At 60.0% G+C, this 17,981-nt stretch overlaps 3 protein-coding genes across 5 annotated transcripts in view; 2 read left to right on the plus strand and 1 right to left on the minus strand.

Moving 5' to 3' along the window:
• LOXL3 (lysyl oxidase like 3) overlaps window positions 1-2,512 on the plus strand; it is a 10,135-nt gene extending 7,623 nt beyond the window's left edge. For both annotated transcript variants that reach the window (XM_057369330.1, XM_057369331.1), the window contains exons 9-13: window positions 202-445; window positions 930-1,045; window positions 1,150-1,286; window positions 1,617-1,728; window positions 1,900-2,512. In XM_057369330.1, the coding sequence (XP_057225313.1) occupies window positions 202-445; window positions 930-1,045; window positions 1,150-1,286; window positions 1,617-1,728; window positions 1,900-1,973 (683 nt within the window). In that variant the 3' untranslated portion in view covers window positions 1,974-2,512. The remainder of the gene's footprint in view (window positions 1-201; window positions 446-929; window positions 1,046-1,149; window positions 1,287-1,616; window positions 1,729-1,899) is intronic.
• A 1,535-nt stretch (window positions 2,513-4,047) lies between these two features.
• HTRA2 (HtrA serine peptidase 2) lies at window positions 4,048-9,825 on the minus strand. Of its 2 annotated transcripts, XM_057369334.1 has the most exons (8): window positions 9,411-9,825; window positions 8,287-8,491; window positions 8,012-8,206; window positions 7,843-7,875; window positions 7,297-7,405; window positions 6,805-6,874; window positions 4,675-4,770; window positions 4,048-4,391 (listed from the first exon to the last, which is right to left on the minus strand). In XM_057369334.1, exons 1-8 carry the CDS (start codon window positions 9,776-9,778, stop codon window positions 4,226-4,228), a joined length of 1,242 nt encoding a protein of 413 aa, XP_057225317.1. In that variant the 5' UTR covers window positions 9,779-9,825; the 3' UTR covers window positions 4,048-4,225. The 2 variants fall into 2 exon arrangements, with proteins under 2 accessions (XP_057225317.1, XP_057225318.1); XM_057369335.1 differs by lacking the exon at window positions 7,843-7,875.
• A 343-nt stretch (window positions 9,826-10,168) lies between these two features.
• On the plus strand, window positions 10,169-17,975 carry AUP1 (AUP1 lipid droplet regulating VLDL assembly factor). The gene is made up of 12 exons (XM_057369332.1): window positions 10,169-10,294; window positions 10,583-10,720; window positions 11,111-11,261; window positions 12,367-12,554; window positions 12,651-12,723; window positions 14,710-14,783; window positions 15,587-15,653; window positions 16,139-16,244; window positions 16,352-16,498; window positions 16,630-16,790; window positions 16,948-17,036; window positions 17,801-17,975. Exons 1-12 carry the CDS (start codon window positions 10,245-10,247, stop codon window positions 17,847-17,849), a joined length of 1,293 nt encoding a protein of 430 aa, XP_057225315.1. The 5' UTR covers window positions 10,169-10,244; the 3' UTR covers window positions 17,850-17,975.
• The last annotated feature ends 6 nt before the right edge of the window (window positions 17,976-17,981 follow it).

The raw sequence follows: 17,981 nt of genomic DNA on the forward strand, positions 1-17,981 counted from the left end.
GTTGTGGGGCCAGGGGCTGCAGGCAGTGGGGTTTGCAGATGGAGGGGCCACAGGGTCAGCCAGTGCCCAGCTGACGGGGAGGGCACACGTTCCCCCTTTGGCTGGCTGAGCCCTGCCAGCACTGGGTGCCACCCCGTCCCCTCCACTCGCCCCGTCCCTGCCGAGCGCTGGCTCTGTCCCTGAGCAGCCCCCTGTCCCCAGCCGCCTCCGACCTGCTGCTGCACGCGCCGCTGGTGCAGGAGACGGCGTACATCGAGGACCGGCCGCTGCACATGCTGTACTGCGCCGCCGAGGAGAACTGCCTGGCCAGCTCGGCCCGCCAGGCCAACTGGCCCTACGGCCACCGCCGCCTGCTGCGCTTCTCCTCCCAGATCCACAACCGCGGCCGCGCCGACTTCCGCCCCAAGGCCGGCCGCCACTCCTGGGTCTGGCACGAGTGCCACCGGTGCGTGCGGGCAGGGGACAGATGGGGACAGAGGACAGGGTGGGGAGAGGGTGATGGTGCTGCTGTGATGGGCTGGTGAGGGTGACACTGGGTGAGGGGGGGTGCTGGGCAGGGCTGATGCTGAAAGAGGGTGACACTGTGCAAATATGACACTGAGTGAGGGTGACACTGGGTGAGGGTGATCGTAGATCAGGTTCAATCTGCTGCCCAGGGTCCAATTTTGCCTGGTTTGACTTAGRGCTGTCCCTGGATGAGCAGAGTTGGGGCTGGGGGCTCCAGGAGGGCAGGGATGGAGGCTGCACCCTGCAGCTGAGCCCTCTGCTCACCTGGGCCATGTGACTGGGGACAGCTTTGTCCCCTCCCAGGGCTCTGCCCAACTTCACAGCACTGCAGCCTCAGAGCAGGGGCTGTGGGGATGTTCCTGGGGAGGTGGCCAGGGCTCGGGCAGGGCGAGTCTGCAGCAGGCACTGGCTCCCTCCTACAGGCACTACCACAGCATGGACATCTTCACCCACTACGACATCCTGACCCCCAATGGCACCAAGGTGGCCGAGGGACACAAGGCCAGCTTCTGCCTGGAGGACACCGAGTGYGAGGAAGGTGGGTGMTGCRGGGCCCTSCAGCACCRTCCCTGCCYGTGTCCCYRTCACRGGRCCAGGCTGGGGGTCTCAGCAGGGACAAGCTGTGCCTCCTCCTGCCTGCAGACGTGGCCAAGAGGTACGAGTGTGCCAACTTCGGGGAGCAGGGCATCACTGTGGGCTGCTGGGACCTGTACCGGCACGACATCGACTGCCAGTGGATCGACATCACTGATGTCAAGCCAGGCAACTACATCCTGCAGGTGCTGCACCTGACCCTCTCCAGCCCCTCCTGCCACCCTGCCACCCTCTGTCCCTGCACCTCAGCTCTCCACACACCCCAGCCACCCATCCCTGCYTCCCACTGGAGCTTGGTGGGGCTGGTGGGTATGCTGGTATGGGACAGTGCCTGTCCCAGGGCTGCTCAGATATCCTTCCACATGGGTTTTCTACCTCTGCATGCTCATGGGCACAGAGCCACCCCACCACATCAGCACCCACTGGCACTTTGGCGTCCTCCAGCACACCCAGCACAGCTGGGGAGACACGTCCTGCATGGCTGGGGCAGGGCTCTCACTGTCASTGCTCCMCAGGTGGTGATCAACCCCAACTTCGAGGTGGCAGAAAGCGACTTCACCAACAATGCCATGAAATGCAACTGCAAGTACGACGGGCACCGYGTCTGGGTGCACAGCTGCCACATCGGTAAGGGCACAGGGGCGAGGGAGGAGGGCAGGGACAGGGCTGCAAAAAGCCGAGAGGATGAGGATGGGCTGGCATGGTGAGTCCTGGGACAGCTGTAGYGGGAGGTGCTGGCAGGGCAGGGGACAGAGGACACACAGCACCGGAGCCAACGGTTTCACCCTCTGCCCGCAGGAGATGCGCTTAGTGAGGAGGCCAACAGGCGGTTTGAGCAGTACCCAGGTCAGCTCAACAACCAGATCTCATAGGGCCCCGGCCCTGGGGAGACGGGCATCTCCCTCCCTCACCCCATACGGATGGGAGGAAGCCGCTGGGGGACCGGCGGGGAGGCCTCATGCCCGGCGCTGCTGTCACCGTGTCCTGCCGGGGACTGCCCAGGACTCGCCACCGGCTGCCTTTCCCCACCTCRGGGGGGCTGGTGCTGGAGGCACCGACACCTGCACCTCCCAGCCTGGGGCTGCCACCCCAACCACTGGCCAGCAGGCCGTGCCCACATTCCCTGGGCTGTGGCACACGGGTACGGCCCGGGAGGTCCTGCACCCCTCACTGCTCCATCCCTCCCATTCCAGCTGCACCCCATCTCCCACTCTCCCTGGTTCCTCTCACCCTACAACCCCCCTACATCCCTTCAGCTGGCCCCAGGACCCACACCCACACAGGTCCTCAGGACCCTGGTCCCCCAGGGATGGTTGCAGGTATCCCTGCCCACAAGCGCTGCCCAGGGGTGACTCCTACCCCATGTCTCAGTTGTAATTTTATTTCCTCTATAAAGTTGTAAGTTCTATTTCCCAATGGCTGCTGGCATGTGTCTGGGTTGGGATGAGGAGCCTGGCAGGGGCTGGTGGCACAGTTCATGCTGCAGGGCTGATCACCATGCTCTGGCACAGGGTGGGAGCATCCCCTGGTCCCTACAATCCCATACCCACACCCTGACCCCACAGCAGCCCCACAGCCAGGCTGCACCCCCTTAACCAGGGCTGGTTCTCTGGGCCACAAAGGGACCAACAGCAGCCCCATGGCACCGAAACGGGGGAAAACTGAGGGGCCGCTCAATACAGCCAGGATGTGGTGAAGAACTCCTTCCCCTGCACCAGATCCAGGGCAGATGTTACCCAGCAGAAATCCCACCCTGGGGCTGTGACACTCAAGGATTGGTGTCCACGGGGCTGTAACCCACAAGAATTCTGGTGTCACAGCAGAGAGCGGCTGCCTCGATTGGTGTGGGAACACCCGAGATGCTGGGCAGGGACACTCGGAGGTGGCACAAGGGCCGAGGGAGGCCAGCTGGGCACTGACCCCCATCCCCTGCCCCATTCCGGGGATCCCGGGAGCTGCCCCCAGCCCGGGAGGAGCAGAGGACAGGCTTTGGCTCAGCCCTGGAACGCTGCGGTCAGCGCAGCCGGAGCAGCTATGCCAGACACGCCGCGATTTCCCCCGAGCTGGGACGGCGAATTCCTCCGGCGAGGCCAGGGCTGCTGAAAGGAGGCCTGTTCTCAGGGCAGGGCGAGCAAGGGGGGAGCCGGACAGAGCCGCCCCTCGCCGCAACACCCCGAGGAACTGTGCTTCTTTCATCTCCCAGAAGCGACATCTCGGGAGCGCCGGCACGGGCAGGGCCGGGCCCCACAGCCGCATTCCTGCTCCCGCCCCAGCRGCGGCTCTTCCAGGAAGGAGAGGAACAGTCAGAGCAATTCCTTCCCCCAAGGCACTCGGCCGGCAGCTGCAGAGCACAGGGATGGCCCCAGCTGTCCCCAGGGACCGTGTGTGTGTGTGTGAGAGCAGAGTTCCAGCACTGACAGCGAGCCGGGGGCAGGACAGGCAGAGCCCCAGCCCTGACTCCAGCTCCCATCCTGAGCCCTCCTGGACATCACCAGTCCAATATTGACACCAACTTCAGCAAAGCCTCACCACCACACCCCCTTGCTGCATAGGAGGGGATGTGGACACAAGAGCTTGGAGCAGAAGCAGAAGCCACAGTGGAAGCAAAGTGACCAGACAGCCACAGCACAGCAGTGCTGCTGCACTCCAGGAAGGCAACGCTGGTCCCAGACCCACTCCAAGGCTGCTCTCACCCAGAGGGTCCACATAATCCATGGCTCAACAGCTGCCTGCCAGGCACTCAGAGAAGTTGGATCCCAACCCATGTGGATACCAAGCAGGTGGCAGGACACCACGAACACCAGTGAAATCCCTGGAGACACAGCCAGCTCCTCCCCAGCTGCAAGATCTCATGTGGAGACCCACAGGAGGAACAGGGTCCCACACAGCCCAGCCTCCATCAAGCAACTGCTGCTGCCACGGGAAGGAGGCGATGTGGCCGTGGGGGCCGCTAGAAAAGTGCTTTATTCGAGTACAGAGGGGAACGGCCGCACCACAAATCCCCCAAGCACAGGCCCCTCTCCTGGCCCCTTCCAGCCCTGCACGAGCTCTCYGTCCCTGCCTGGCCAGCACGGACACAGCTCAGTCCTGCCCTCAGCTCTGGGCCAGCACAGAGTGGTCTCTGCTACTCAGTGACCTCGGGGACGACGCTGACCAGCAGAGTGTCGTARCCACGCCGCACCAGCAGCGCCAGGCTCTGCTGCGTCCGCACYGCCTCGTACACGTCCTCGGCGCGCCGCGACACCGTCCCGTTGATCTCCAGCACCACGTCCCCAGCCTTCAGCCCTGCCCTGCGGGGAGAACGTGGATGAAGCACTCAGAGGGTGAGGCAGACACTCAGGGTCATTGTCCCAAAGGATGGAGGGCCAGTGCCGCAGGAGCCTTGGGCTGTGGCACTGGCTGTTCTACAGCCACGCTGCTACCTCAGCCAACGGGATACCCAGCGTGGGAAAAGGTCCCCAGGTGGTTTCTGCTGCAGAGCTCAAGCCCTGCTGCTCTGGGGCAAAACACTCAGTGCTAAAAGATCCCACAGCTCCTCCCTCAAGCACCCCTGAGGCRTAGGGCAGCACTTACTGGTGTGCCGGGGAGCCGATGATCACCTTGTGGATCAGCACGCCGTAGGAGACGTCAGGAAAGGTGGGGTCACGCAGCTTCAGCTCTGCCAGGATGCTGCAGAGTGAACACCGGCATCAGGGATGGAGCTGGAGGCAGAGCAGAGCTCTCACTCCACTCCCTGCAGCTGCACAGGCTCAGAGACCAGAGACCTCCCCTCCTGCATCCCTGCACCCTGTTGAGCACAAACCACAGCTGCCAGCCCCAAACACTCCCATCCTCCTGTCAAAACCAGAGGATGAGAATCCCAATGCCGCCAGGGAGAGCTGGAAACCCCCTGAGTGGCTGCCAGTTGGATCAGAGCTGTGGTGATGCACATCCCCACGTCACATCACCCTTCCCRGGGTCAGATCCACCCCCTCTCCTGCTGTGGTGTCACTTCTCTGCCCCGGGTGGGCAGGACATACAGCACAGGCTGTGCCCCTCTTCCTGCCAGACGTGTCACCAGAGCTCTTCTGCTGAGTGTAGAGACTAAACAATCACAGTTTCTCCAACTTTCCCACAGATTTTAGGTTTTCTAAACCAAATTTAAATTCTGCATCTCTCACAGCTCCTATTTGGACTCTCCCCAACTGCTCCTCACCCTTCTTGAACGAAATCCAGAAGTGGATGCAGCACTCCAGCTGGATTTCTCCAGAGTGACAGCATTCTTCCCTCAAACACTGCATCAGCTCAGAACCCTGCAGACCCACACACTCAGTCCTGCTCAGCTCTTCTGTCAGGTCTCTGCTCAGCCAGTCAGGGCTCTGCACATGGCAGTGATTCGTGCTGAACTCTACACTGCTGTCCACAGCCCAGTTCAAGCTGCCATCCCTCCCCAATTTCACACAGCAAAGGTGGGAAGGGGCCTCTGGAGACCATCTCACCTGACCCCCAGCAGGCACAAMCAGGGCAGGCTGCTCTGGACTGTGTCCAGTCGGGTTTTGAGCATCTCTGAGATCCTTTAGGCAACATTTGCCATGCCCTGACTATCCTTCTCACAGTAAAAAAGGGATTTCTTGTGGACCCTCACATATGTCTGTGCCCATTACCCCTTGTCCTGCCCCACTGACAGAACAACGGGGCCTTTGCCTGAGCTTGTGCCCAACACAGAGCTTCTCCTTCCTGCACCAGGGGAAGGTTCTGGCCTTTCCACCCGATTCCAAGGCGAGCAATCCCTTGTTGGGGGCCCTTCCTGCTGGGCACAAAGCAGTCAGGTGGTTTCGCTGAACCAGCTCAGGGCTGTGTAGAAGCTGGAGCTGCTTCCCAGGAGCCGTGTCCGAGGAATTTCACGCTTTTTCCTGACAGACCCTGTCCCGAAAGCGCGGCCAGGGAGGCAGGAGGAGGCTGGGCACATCCCACATCCCTCGGGTTCTGCCGAGTACCAGCACCATCTGCTGGGCACTGGGGAACCCATCAGCCTTTTAGGAGGACAGAGCACAGTCCCGAGAGGTGTTTGCTCAGCATGGCACAACACCAGCCCCAAAAATGTGCTGAGCTCCAGGARGCAGCTGAAAGTCCCTTGCAGGTGGCTGCAAGAGCCAAAGAACCTGAGCAGGTGTTGTCCTTGAGAATTGCTCCCAGCGGTGAAACTGCAGGTCCTGCACAGGAACTTCATGGAATCACAGAATTGTTTGGGTTGGAAAAGATCTTTAAGTACTGCCAAAGCCACCACTGACCATGTCCCCAAGTGCCACATGGCTGTTAAATCCCCCCAGGGATGGGAACTTCGCCACTGTCCTGGGCAGCCCTTTCCAAGAAGGAATTTTCCCAATACCCAACCTGAACCTCCCCTGACACAACCTGAGGCAGTTTCCTCTTGTCCAGTCCCTTGTTCCCTGGGACCAGAGCCTGACCTCCACCTGGCTCCACCCTCATGTCAGGGAGAGCAATTTTAATCTGCTACCAGTATAGAAACTCACAAGTTTCCAATCTATCCCTGAGCCAGCCTGGAGACTAACCACAACATGAACACAAAGAGTTTGGGAGTGAAAGCTTAAATTGGGGAGATAATCCTCCCAAAACCAGGCACCYTCGGTTAGTTGGGAAGATCCCATCCCATCCCTGCCCCAACAGGACCAGTCTGTTGGTTCCTGACCTCAGGACAGGTACCTGGGAGTGAGGGTCAGCATCATCACCCCGATGTAGCGGCGCTTTGTCTCTGCATTGCCAAACCAAGAGCCTGTGGAAGGATAGGACGTGGAATGTTATGGCTGAAAAGCACAGACACACTCAGAACAGTGCTGGGCTGAGCCCCCACAGCCCTCAGGGCAGGCAGTGCCCAGAGCCATTCCAAGTCCCAACAACAGCTCAGTTCAGCTCCCAGAAACAGCACAAGTGTTGCAGGTATTGTTGCATTTTGCACTGTGACTTGGCTTCCCTGGTTTGCCACATTTTTGACAGAGAATGTCCCTCCCCAGTGACACAAGAAACCAGACAGGGCAGGGTGGCAGCAGCACAGCTTTCGTGTGGCACCAGGTAAGACCCCAAAAACTTTTCCTGCTCTCCCTGCCTTTTTTGGGAACAAGGGCCCAGATTCCAGCTGTGCCAGTGCTTTCCTCTCACCCTCCTCCCCCAGCACCCAAGCAGGGAGGTTCCACTCACTCTTGCGCTGCTCCTCCTTTTGCAGAAACTTTCGCAGCCGGTCGGAGGGGATGGCAAAGGAGATKCCTGATGTCACCTTCATGGTGTTCACCCCAATCACCTCGCCATCCTGCAGGGAAAGGGCACTGGGCTACCCAGCCTGGATCACTGTGGAAAGCAGGGGAACTACTGCACCAGCCTGGGGTCCTGCCTGTGCACCCTCCCTTTCCTGGCTGCCATCCCTGTGTCCTGCCTGACCTTGCTGAGGCGGGGCAGGACCCAGGGACTGAGTCTACAGGATGAGTCTACAAGATGAGTCCATGCAGTCCCTGGCACTGCCCTCCCAGCACCAGCCAGGCCTCAGTTCTGCCAGCACCCCGTTGGCTCCAGTTCCCTCAGACACTGCACAGGATCCCCATGCCAGGCTCATCCCTCCTCTGCCTCCTCCTGCTCCTTCTTCCAGGAAGCCTCCCAGCCCCCACAAGCGCTCCCACAGAGGGGCATGGAGCAAGAGGCACACAGCACATCCCTGCCCCAGGCAGCAAGGGCACAAGCAGCAGAACTCACCAGGTTGACAAGGGGGCCCCCAGAGTTCCCAAACTGTGACAGAGGAAAGAGAGTGTGAGCAGACCGTGAGAGYCCCATCCTGAGGCCGATCCCAGGGTGACCAGCCAGAACCCCACGCTTTGTGAGAGCCCCCTCCTCCATCCCAGTCCCCRGTCCCCATGTCCCTTACGTCGATGGCGGCGTCAGTCTGGATGTACTCCATGTCGGCAGCGGCCAGACCCAGCTCACGGCTGCCACGCTGTGCAGAGCTGACAATGCCCGAGGTGATGGTGTTCTGCAGCGCRAAGGGGCTGCCCATGGCCACCACGAACTCGCCCTGCCTCACCTCGGCCGAGCGGCCCAGCGGCAGCGTGGGCAGCGGGTGCTGCGGACAGCAGGACGGTCAGTGGGGCAAAGGGAACATCCCCACATGCCAGCATCCCTGCATCTGTGACAAACACGCACCTTGGGCTTGATCTTGATGGTGGCAATGTCGGCCACCTGGTCCACGTCCTGCACCACGGCGTCGTACTGCTCGCCGCTCGCCAGCTTCACCCGCACGCGCCGCCGRTTCGCCACCACGTGCGCGTTGGTGACAATCAGCCCGTCTGGGGACACCAGGAAGCCTGAACCATTGGAGATGGGCACGTCCCGGCCCAGGAAGGGGTGCCTGCAAGGAGGGCTTGGTCAGGAGGGGTGGCACAGACAGGCACAGTAAGGCTGGGAGGCTGCAGGGAATAGCGAGGATGTGCAGGCAGTGGCACAATGGGAGAATACTTCTCAAGAGTCTACACAAACGGGAATTTGCACAAACGCAGCAGGAATCCAGAGCTTTTGCACAGCCACAAAGRTACAATCCTACCAGGAATAGAGTTTACAACACAGAGGAGCAGAGAGCTGCAACAGATGGGGCAGGCTCTCTGGGAAAGAGGAGCCAGCAGGGAAGCAGGAGCGGCTGTGACCTGTGCAGGAACAAGGCCAGAACACACAGAGCCCAGCCTTAGAGCAGATAACAATCAGCTGGGAAAAAACAGGAATGGCTCCTGACAGCGGGAGTGGACTCACAACTCTGGCCCCTGGCCAATCACCCTGATCTCCACGGAGAGTCAAGTGAGGAGAATGGAAAATGGGATGGATGAACAAGACCAAAGCCCAGCTGGTGGTGAATTATCGCCAGTGTGGGTCAGGAACACAGAGAAGGGCAGCACCAGCTGATGCCTCTTAAGGCACAGAGGGTGACACTACACACAAGTGACACCAAGCTGGGGGAAGCAGTCACCCAGCTGAAGGGCAGAGCTGCTGCACAGAGGTGCTCTGAGAGGTGCTGAATGGTGAGAACGTTACAGGGCGCAAAGGGAAATGCCAAATGCTGCTCCCGAGGCAGAGTAACGGGGCAGCCTGGAGGGCGACTTTGCCAGACGGCCCCGGAGGACATGGAAGTGGCAGCGACGTGTGCCAGCCGCGTGTCGGTCCCTGTCACGGCATTTGTGGGAGCCCCTCGGCACGGCTCGGGAGAGGACGGCGGAAATCCCGGGCACGCAATGCGCAAGGAGGAGGGAAATCCCTCCCGGGCCTCCCGGTGCCGGTACCTGCCCACGATCTCCACGTAGACTARCGCGGGCGCCGTTTTCTCCACCACATCGGCGATGAAGTTGAAAGCGGCGCGGGGCGAAGTGGGCGGCGGGGCGGGCGGCGGGGCGGGCACGGCGGCGCTCAGCGGGGACCGGCAGCGCTCCCGGGCCCACAGCAGCAGCAGCGCCGCCGCCCCAGCGCCCACCGCCCCTGCCAGCGCCCGGCCCCCGGTGGAGGGCGGCGGGGAGTGCGAAGAAGGGGGAGGAGGAGGAGGAGGAGGGAGAGGCGGCGGCTCGGCAGTCCCGGTCAGCGCTCGGCACCAGCGCAGCACACCCGGTGGCACCGGGACCCCCCGGACCCGCACTCTCCGCGCCGCCGCCGCCATGCTGCCCAGCGGAAACCGCGCCCTGCCGGGGCGGGGCCGCGCCGCGGGGCACGCCGGGAGTTGTAGTTCCGAGGAGGGGCCTGCGGAAAGCGCGTTCTGCAGCGGGGCACGCCGGGAGTTGTAGTTCCGAGGCGGCGCCCGCGGAAAGCGCGTTCTGCAGCGGGGCACGCCGGGAGTTGTAGTCCAGCCGGGAGTTGTAGTCCCGCCGGGAGCTGTCGTCCCCGTTTCAGCGAGATATGCCGATAACCGGAGCGACGGCGGAGCAGGGCAGCCCCGCTGTTAGAGCCGCTCACCGAGCAGGTCGGAGCCGCCGAGGGCCGCGGTCAGGGTGAGAACGCTGCGGCGGCGGCGCGGGGCGGACCAGGAAGGCGGCGCGCTCCCAGCGTGCTCCGCGCGGGCCGGGCGCGCGGCCGCGGGCAAGATGGCGGCGGGTGCGGGTCGGCCGTGAAGCGCCGGCACGGCGGGGATGGAGCCGCCCGCGGCCCCGGGCCCCGAGCGGCTCTTCGATTCGCACCGGTGAGCGCCCGCCGGGGGTGTGCGCGGTGGGGACTCCCGGGGGAACCGCGCGAGAACGGCGGGAACCGTGGGCGGGGGGCGCGAGGCCGGCGGAGGGCGGGGGTGTCTGACAGAAGCTCCGTGGGGAAGGTCGGAGTGACCCGTGGGGGCACCGGGGAGGGTCCGCGCTGTGCCCAAAGGGGGTTGGGAGACTTGTTGGGGGGACCACGCGGGGCAGGGGCCGCAGGGCGGGTCCTGGGGATCGTCCCGGCCAYGCTCAGGCGGCCCCGGCCGCGCTGTTTCCTGCAGGTTTCCGACCGATGGGTTCCTGCTCCTGGCCTTGCTGCTCTACGCCCCCGTGGGGCTCTGCCTGCTCGTCCTGCGTGTCTTCATCGGCGTCCACGTGTTCCTGGTCAGCTGCGCCCTGCCCGACAGCGTCCTGCGCCGGTTCGTGACCTCGGGGAGCCCCGGCTGCTSCCCGGGCTGGGTGTGGGGTGGCCCCTCGGGGTCCCGAGCCGTGGGAGCCAAAATCTGTGGGGAGCTGTGCCTTTGGGACTCGAGGTCCTCGGGAGGTACTTCCTCTGCCAGTCCCGGAGCTGGCAGSCACCTCTGGAGTGCTCAGGGTCTGSTYTGGGGCACATGGATCAGCCTGGTGTGCTGCTCAGGAGTTCTGTGGGCACTGCTGTGCTGCCCTCATTCCAGGCCCAGCCCCCCAACAATTCCTGCTCCAGACGCATCATTTCCCTTTGGTCCCACTGTCATTTGTCCAGCTGACAGAATTTTCAGGTGGCAGGCTCGGATGGTGGGGCTTGAGGAAGGTTCTTGTTCCCCTGGCAGGTTCATTGTCCGTGTGATGTGCTCCGTGCTGGGGTTGCTGGTGCGTCAGAGCGACCCTCRGCTGCGCGGGGCCGGTGCCAGGGTCTTCATTGCCAACCACGTCACCCCCTTCGACCACAACGTYGTCAGCCTGCTCACCTCCTGCAACACGGTGAGGGCACGGCTGGGGCTCCTCCTGGAGGGTGGGGCATGGGCAGCTCTGCCCGAATTTGGTGTTGCTGTAGCCAGAAAATCACACTCAGAAGGCATCTTAAAGCCCGCTCAGTGCCACCCCTTGCCCTGGGCAGAGACACCTGCCACCAGCCCAAGTGGCTCCAAGCTTTGTCCAGCCTGGCCTTGGACACTTCCAGCTGTGGGCAACCTGTGCCAGGGCCTCACCACCCTCACAGCCAAAATTTCTTCTTAATATCCAACCTAAATTTCCCTTTCTATTACTGCTTGTCCTGTCACTCCCGTTCCTGACACAGATTCCCTCTCCAGCTTCCCTGAAGGCACCATCAGATCCTGCAAGGTTTCATTTGCARGTCTTGATTTATTAACCCAAGGTGTTAACCTGGAGGTTTTTAATGTGGGTCAGTGTCACACTTGGGCTCTGCACGAAAAAGTGGAACAGGGTGAGGGGGAGCAGGAGGTGCTACAGTGGGTGTTGATTTTGGTGGAAAAGCAGGCAGATCCCAATCCTAGCAGCTTTTTCCTTCTCTGGCCTTTTGGATCAAGGGCAGAGCTGGTTGTGGGGTTTCCCCCAACACTGTGTGGGCAGTTTTGGGGGGTGCATGTCAGTGGTGCGTGAATAGTTCTGGGCTGTCCCTGCTCTCCTGTAAAATTCCTTATTTGTGGAATTCCTGGGTCAGCAGGCTCTGGRTGGATCCTGTGTCCTGCACAGCTGCAGAATTTACCCCTGGCCTGGAGAGGAGGGACTCCTGGAAGCAGTGTGTGTCCTGCCAAGTGTGTCAGGGACTGCTGGAGAGAACACTGGGAGTATGGGCAGCTGGGAGTCTTTCTGTGGCAGGCAGGGCAGAGTTTGAACTGATAATTTGGAATCCAGTTCCTGTGAATTGGAGCTGGAACAGGAGCTGAGGCCTGGCTGTAAGGTGTTCTTGGCCACCAAGAGGGTTAGCCTYAGTCCCAGAGGAGCTTTTGCTAATGAACAGGAAATTTGTCACTTCTGTCACCTGCGAAGGTGGGCTTGGAGGGGCAGGAGGGCTTGGAAGGGTGGGCAGGGCAGCATTYCCTCCTCACTCCTGTTCTCCCCACAGCCTGCACTGAGCGGTGCCCCGGGGTTCATCTGCTGGTCCCGGGGATTCATGGAGCTGGGAGTGACYGGCAGCCGTGCAGAGCTGGTGGATTCCCTGAAGGAATACTCRGCCCACCAAGGGAACCCCCCACTGCTGCTGTTCCCAGAGGAGGCGGCCACCAATGGCCGGGYCGGGCTGCTCCGCTTCAGGTACAGGAGTGGGAATTTCTGCAGGAGAGTGGGTGGGAATGGCTCCAGGGGGTGATGTTTTCTAGGATCATTCACTGTGGAATTCTTCCCTTGCAGCTCCTGGCCCTTCTCCATCCTGGATGAGGTCCAGCCCGTTGCCCTGCAGGTCCGGAGGCCRCTGGTGGCTGTGGTGAGTGGGGGAAGTGGGGGCAGGGTGTGGGCTCTGGGTGCTGCTGCCCTTCTGCTCCTACCCTAGAGCCTGTGACAAAGCCTGGCCTTGTGTTCTGGAGCCAGCTGCTCAGAGCTGATGCTATTTCCAGTGCCTTTTTTGGGAGCTTGGCCAGTCAGGACCACCCTGGTTACTKTGGCCAGTCTGACAGATGTTTGGTGGCCCAACTGGCTGTCACTGTGCCTGTGGCTTCCATGGCTGCTTTCCTCTTGSTGAATTCCCTGCTGTGCAAGACCAGCACCAGTCCATGTGCCAAAGGTCTTGCAGGGCTCTAGAGGCTCCTGAGCTGTGCCCCAGGCACAGACACCGTGGTGCAAGAGCAACCCCACACAAGGGACAAAGTTCACAGGGGCAATGGCAGCGCTGCCAAAGGGATTGCAGGGAAACTGCTCTCAGCGAGGGTTTGCTGAATTTGTAATTTTTTGATAATTATTATTTCTGATCTGGAGAGCTGCCAGTCATGGCTGTCACATGTGGGTCTGGTGTTTCTGTGGGATGCTGAACCCCTGTCAGGGTGAGGAGTCAGCTGGTTGTGTGCAGGGATGGGAATGGCAGGAGTATTTGGCAGAGCTTTTGTCACCCCTGCCAAACCTGGGGGCCTGAGGCAGAGTTGAGGCAAGCCACAAGCATGGGTGAAGATGCAGTTTTTCTAGCAATAAGAATAATTTATATTTTTTAATAACTACACCAGAGAGGTGGGAGATCTCCCCTGTTGTGGACAGTTTATAAGGAGTATCTTGTGCTCTTATGGGTTTGGTTCCTCTGAGAAATTCTGAGATGGGACAAGTGTGTCTGCTTCCCTTCTCTCATGCATGTCAGGGGGAACAGCAAGATTGTGTGGAGGTGCTGGTTACAGYCACTTCTTAGCTCAAGTTTTACCTCCAGAGGCTGAGCAAGATTTTGTAGTTCCTGCACATTGGCTGAGTGAATCCTGATGGATTTCTGATGTCATTTTAAACCCTCAGAAACTTGAAGGACTGGTGGTGTGATACTTGGAATGGTTCAATTGGTGTTTTATAGAAAGCTTTTTTATAGATTTGTGTAATATATATTAGGCACTGGGCTGGGCCAACCACCAAATTTTGAGTTGAAAAAGAATTTTCTCCAGCTCCAATTGCATRGGATATTGCAGGAGGGTGTTGTTCTGTGGCACAGGCAGTGTCACCAAAATYTGGCTGTGGGCATCACTGCAGGCATTTGGGTTTAGGGTTCTGAGGTTCTGTTTATCCAGGAAATGAGGCTTCTCTGTTCCCTTTGTGGCTGGGCTTTCTGGGCATTTCTCATTTACAGCTTTTCTTCCCAGGCTGTGGGATAAATCAGGCATGAGTCTGTCTGAGAATCACAGAACTGTTTGGGTTGGAAAATCCCTCTGAGYCCATTGAGCCCCACCATTCCACAGCACTGCCAAGGCCACCACTGACCATGTCCCCAAGTGCCACATCCACACTGTTAAACCCCCCAGTGCCCTGGACAGCCCTTTCAAGGAGGAATTTTYCTAAAATCCAACCTAAATCTCCCCTGGCACAACCTGAGGCTGTTTCCTCTTGTCCTGTTACYTGAGAGAGCTTACAGGAGTAGGGACATCAYARAAAGGCTSTTCCCACCAGAATGRGGGAGGATTGTTCATGGTTCTGRGGAAGCTTTAGTAGGTTTTCAAKCATTTTTGGTGCTTTCTGAAGGCATAGACTAGTAGGGAATGTGGGGATACCGAGGGAATGTCTTTCTGCTGTCTTAGTGGGAGGAAAAGGTGATGGAGCAGTGGAAATTGGTGATGGCTAATGAGGGTGAAGCTGCCCTGGGGTTTGCCCTGCTTGCACTGGCTCTGYTATTCCCACTTCCCCAGTCCTCTGGCTAAGTCTCAGGTGTGCTCTGCCCACCTCCCTCCCCCGTGAAACCTGGACCAGCTCCTGTTGCGTGGCTGGGATTTCACTGTGCTCTCTTCCCCAGAGCGTGGCTGACTCCTCCTGGATCACAGAGCTGCTCTGGACCTTCTTYGTTCCCTTCACAGTTTATCAAGTAAGGTACTACGTCTCTCTCTTCCGTTTGGGGCAGGGTTGAGGGTGGGCAGGACCTYGGTGTCACCATGGCAGTGAGAAATCCCTCCCCAGGTGCCTCAGCAGGGCTGGGCTCAGCATCTGGACCTGRCCAAGTCCAGCTCCTGGACCAGCTTCTGAGGTGGAGAGGGCTCTTGTCTCCTGTTAGAAAAGGAGTCTCAGTCTTTCCAGGCATTTTGTTAAGTTTCCAGGTGTATTTTTGAWGCTGCTCTGCAGTGATTCTCTCCAYAGCTGCTCAGYCCCAGTGTCTGTCTGTCCCTACAATCCCTTGAGAGTGGACTGGTCCAGTTCCCTGCCCAGGGYCTGGGTGAGCCCAGGCTGGCTGAGTAGCTTTGGTGGAATGAGGGCAGTGGAAGGGACTGGGAAACAAATGTAGGGCTTGGTTTATTTCAGCAGAGAAAAGCCTTGCGCTGCAGCTTTCCCTCGTATCTGCCTGAATTCTGGGTGACCTGTTTTCTACTTCCATATAAATGGCCATGAATCCTCATTAAGGCCTTTCTGGGAACTGTAGATCCCTCGTGTTACATTTGAGAGCTAACTGAGCTCAAATGAGCCGTTCTGTCTTCAGAGCTGAGCCGTGTCCTGGATTTGGGAGTGGGTGTTGGGGTTTGGTGTTCCTGTGGGGTGAGCATGGAGGAGGGGATGTGGTGTGGTTGTTCCTGGCAGAGCTGGCTCCAAGGGCTGTTCCTGGTGGGCTTGGGGGTGTGCCCAGCATGGCTGCTCCTGTCAGGGTGTCAGGGCTGGCTCCATGTGCTGTTGTCCCCACTCAGGTGGATGCCGTCTGTCCCCAGACGAGCGGACGAGCGGATTGAGGACTTTGCGCTCCGAGTTCAGGAGGTAGGAGGGTGCTGTGGGGGATGGATGAGAGAGGGATGCAGGGAGAGTTGCAGAGGCCATTTCTGGATGTGTTTTGTGTGATGGGAGCTCTGATATGTATTTATTACCCCTCACAAGCGCTCAGTTATTTTGTGGCCTATTTGCCACCCCACACAGCCTTTCTGCAGTTACCAGGGCTCTCACCATTGAGTTCAAACCTTTTTCTCCCTTTTCCTCACGCCATGAACCAAACAAAGCAATTGTTTCTCCACCCTGCCCATATGTGTTGGGTACTTCCCAGCTCCTATACCAAATATCTCATATCTCCTTGTCAGCCCGTTTTGACAGGATAATATCGCTGCTCTTGGTCTTTCCTACGATGCTGAAATGCATCCTTGATTGCCCTCACTGTGGCTCCATGTACCCCTGACATGCTCCCCAGCATGGAGGGGCTGCTGGGCCSTGGGTGTTGTCTGTTTTGATGATAACCCCTCTGCATTCCACAGCTCTTGGCCATGGAGCTGGGTGTGGTATCCACACGGATCACCGCTGCCGACAGGACCGAGCACATGAAGAGGCTGAGGCACACAGCACGGCTGTCCTTTGCCCCAGGTGGGCATCCTGCCTCTGAAACCTCTGGGCCCTGCATTTGTGGGGGCTTCTCTGCTCTCAGTGACCTGTAGTCCCTCACCCTGTGCCCACTATAATTTGTCCTGCAGCCTCAAGCCAGCGCCCGGCAGCCCGGCCCAGGGTGCCCCCCAGCCTGGCCGGGAGCGCTCCCGAGGACGTGCGGCTCATGGCCATGGCACAGCAGGTCAAGGAGGTGCTGCCTCACGTGCCCCTGGAGGTCATCAGGACAGACCTGGGTGAGCAGTGACTGGGGTGGCAGCAGGGATGTGGGGACACCTTCTGTGGTCTGAAAGAAGGACTCTTGTCCCTGCTGGTACATGATGGCAGCCAGGATGGAGTGTCCTGATCTCTCCCTTTGTCCCCRCAGTCCAAACCAACTGTGTGGACACCACCATTGCCAACTTGCTGGAGGGGAGAGTTCCCTTCTTCCCTGAGAGTAAGGAGGCTGGAGACCAGCCTGCCCCGTCTACCTCCCAGGCTGCAGCTGCTTCTGGCATCCAGGGCTCTGTGGCTGCGCCTTCTTCCAAGGTACTTGGGTTTTGTGTGTCTGCCTGGTCTTGTGGCTTGTGTTCAGGACTAATCAGGGGCATGGAGCATTGTCCTGGCAGGCCCAGGTCCTTCCAGAGCCACCAAGGAGGCTCCTGCTTTGTCCATCTCCTGATAGCTCCTTTGCTTTCTCTTCCAGCCGGCTACGAAGCAGTTTGCAAAGTCCCCCGTGGAGCGTCAYCTGTCCTTGCAGGAGAGAAAACGAGCCTTGTACGACTATGCCAGGAGGTGAGAGCTCCCCACACCTCCCCCTGCCAGGGCCACCCAAAGGTTCCCATGCCTGAGCCCCCAAATYTGGCCCCAGCAGCACCCGAGATGTCCCAAGCACTGGGCTCTCCTGTGTGATTCATGTCAGGCTGGTAGGAGCCCCTGTGGGACTGGTTTTCTGTGGCATCCCACTGGCATTGTGGCACCCTCGGTGTGGGCAGGACGTTCCTGCTTGGCACCAAGGACAGTGTGAGGGAACAGGGAGTGAGTTTGACCTCTGTGTAGGGTTATGAGGCAAATCCTGAGACAAGAGGCCAGTTCTGGTGTCTGGGTTTTGGTTGAGGAAGATGCAGAAAATTGAGGAAGTGTTTGAGRGGAAGTTGAATGTGCCTGGGCACCAAATGGCTGTGGCTGTGCTGAGGGAACCATCCTGGTGGGAAACCTGGCTGGGGTGCAGGGACTGCCATGGGTGATCCTGGGGGAGCATGAGCTGCTACGGGCAGTCCCAACAGCTCCTGGCTTGGTCCGTGCTCCATCGGAATTGTCCCCAGCAGGGACTGTCCCTCCCCCGTGGCCCTCCCAGAGCAGCTCCTGCTGCCTTCACCCGTTTCCATGGGCTCCAGGTTTGGAATGGAGCATGGAGCAGCACCCATCCCGGGGGTGCTGCAGTGTCTCCCGGTCCATCAGTGCCGCCTCCTGGCCGAGCGGTTGCACCGGGGTGGGTTCATAGAAGGCCTCTCTGGTGGTCCCGGCCCCGCGGTGTCTGAAGGCGCTCTCTCCCGCAGGCGGTTCGCCGAGAAGCACGGCGCGGCAAGGGCCGGCGGCAGCCCCTGACCGGAGCCCCGGACCGGGCCGGTGGCAGCCCCTGACCGGAGCCCCGGACCGGGCCGGTGGCAGCCCCTGACCGGAGCCCCGGACCGGGCCGGTGGCAACCCCTGACCGGAGCCCCGGACCGGGCCGGTGGCA

The sequence above is a fragment of the Malurus melanocephalus genome, unplaced genomic scaffold (assembly GCF_030028575.1).
Source record: "Malurus melanocephalus ecotype Western Australia unplaced genomic scaffold, MMel_1.1 scaffold_107, whole genome shotgun sequence".
Lineage (NCBI taxonomy): Eukaryota > Metazoa > Chordata > Aves > Passeriformes > Maluridae > Malurus > Malurus melanocephalus.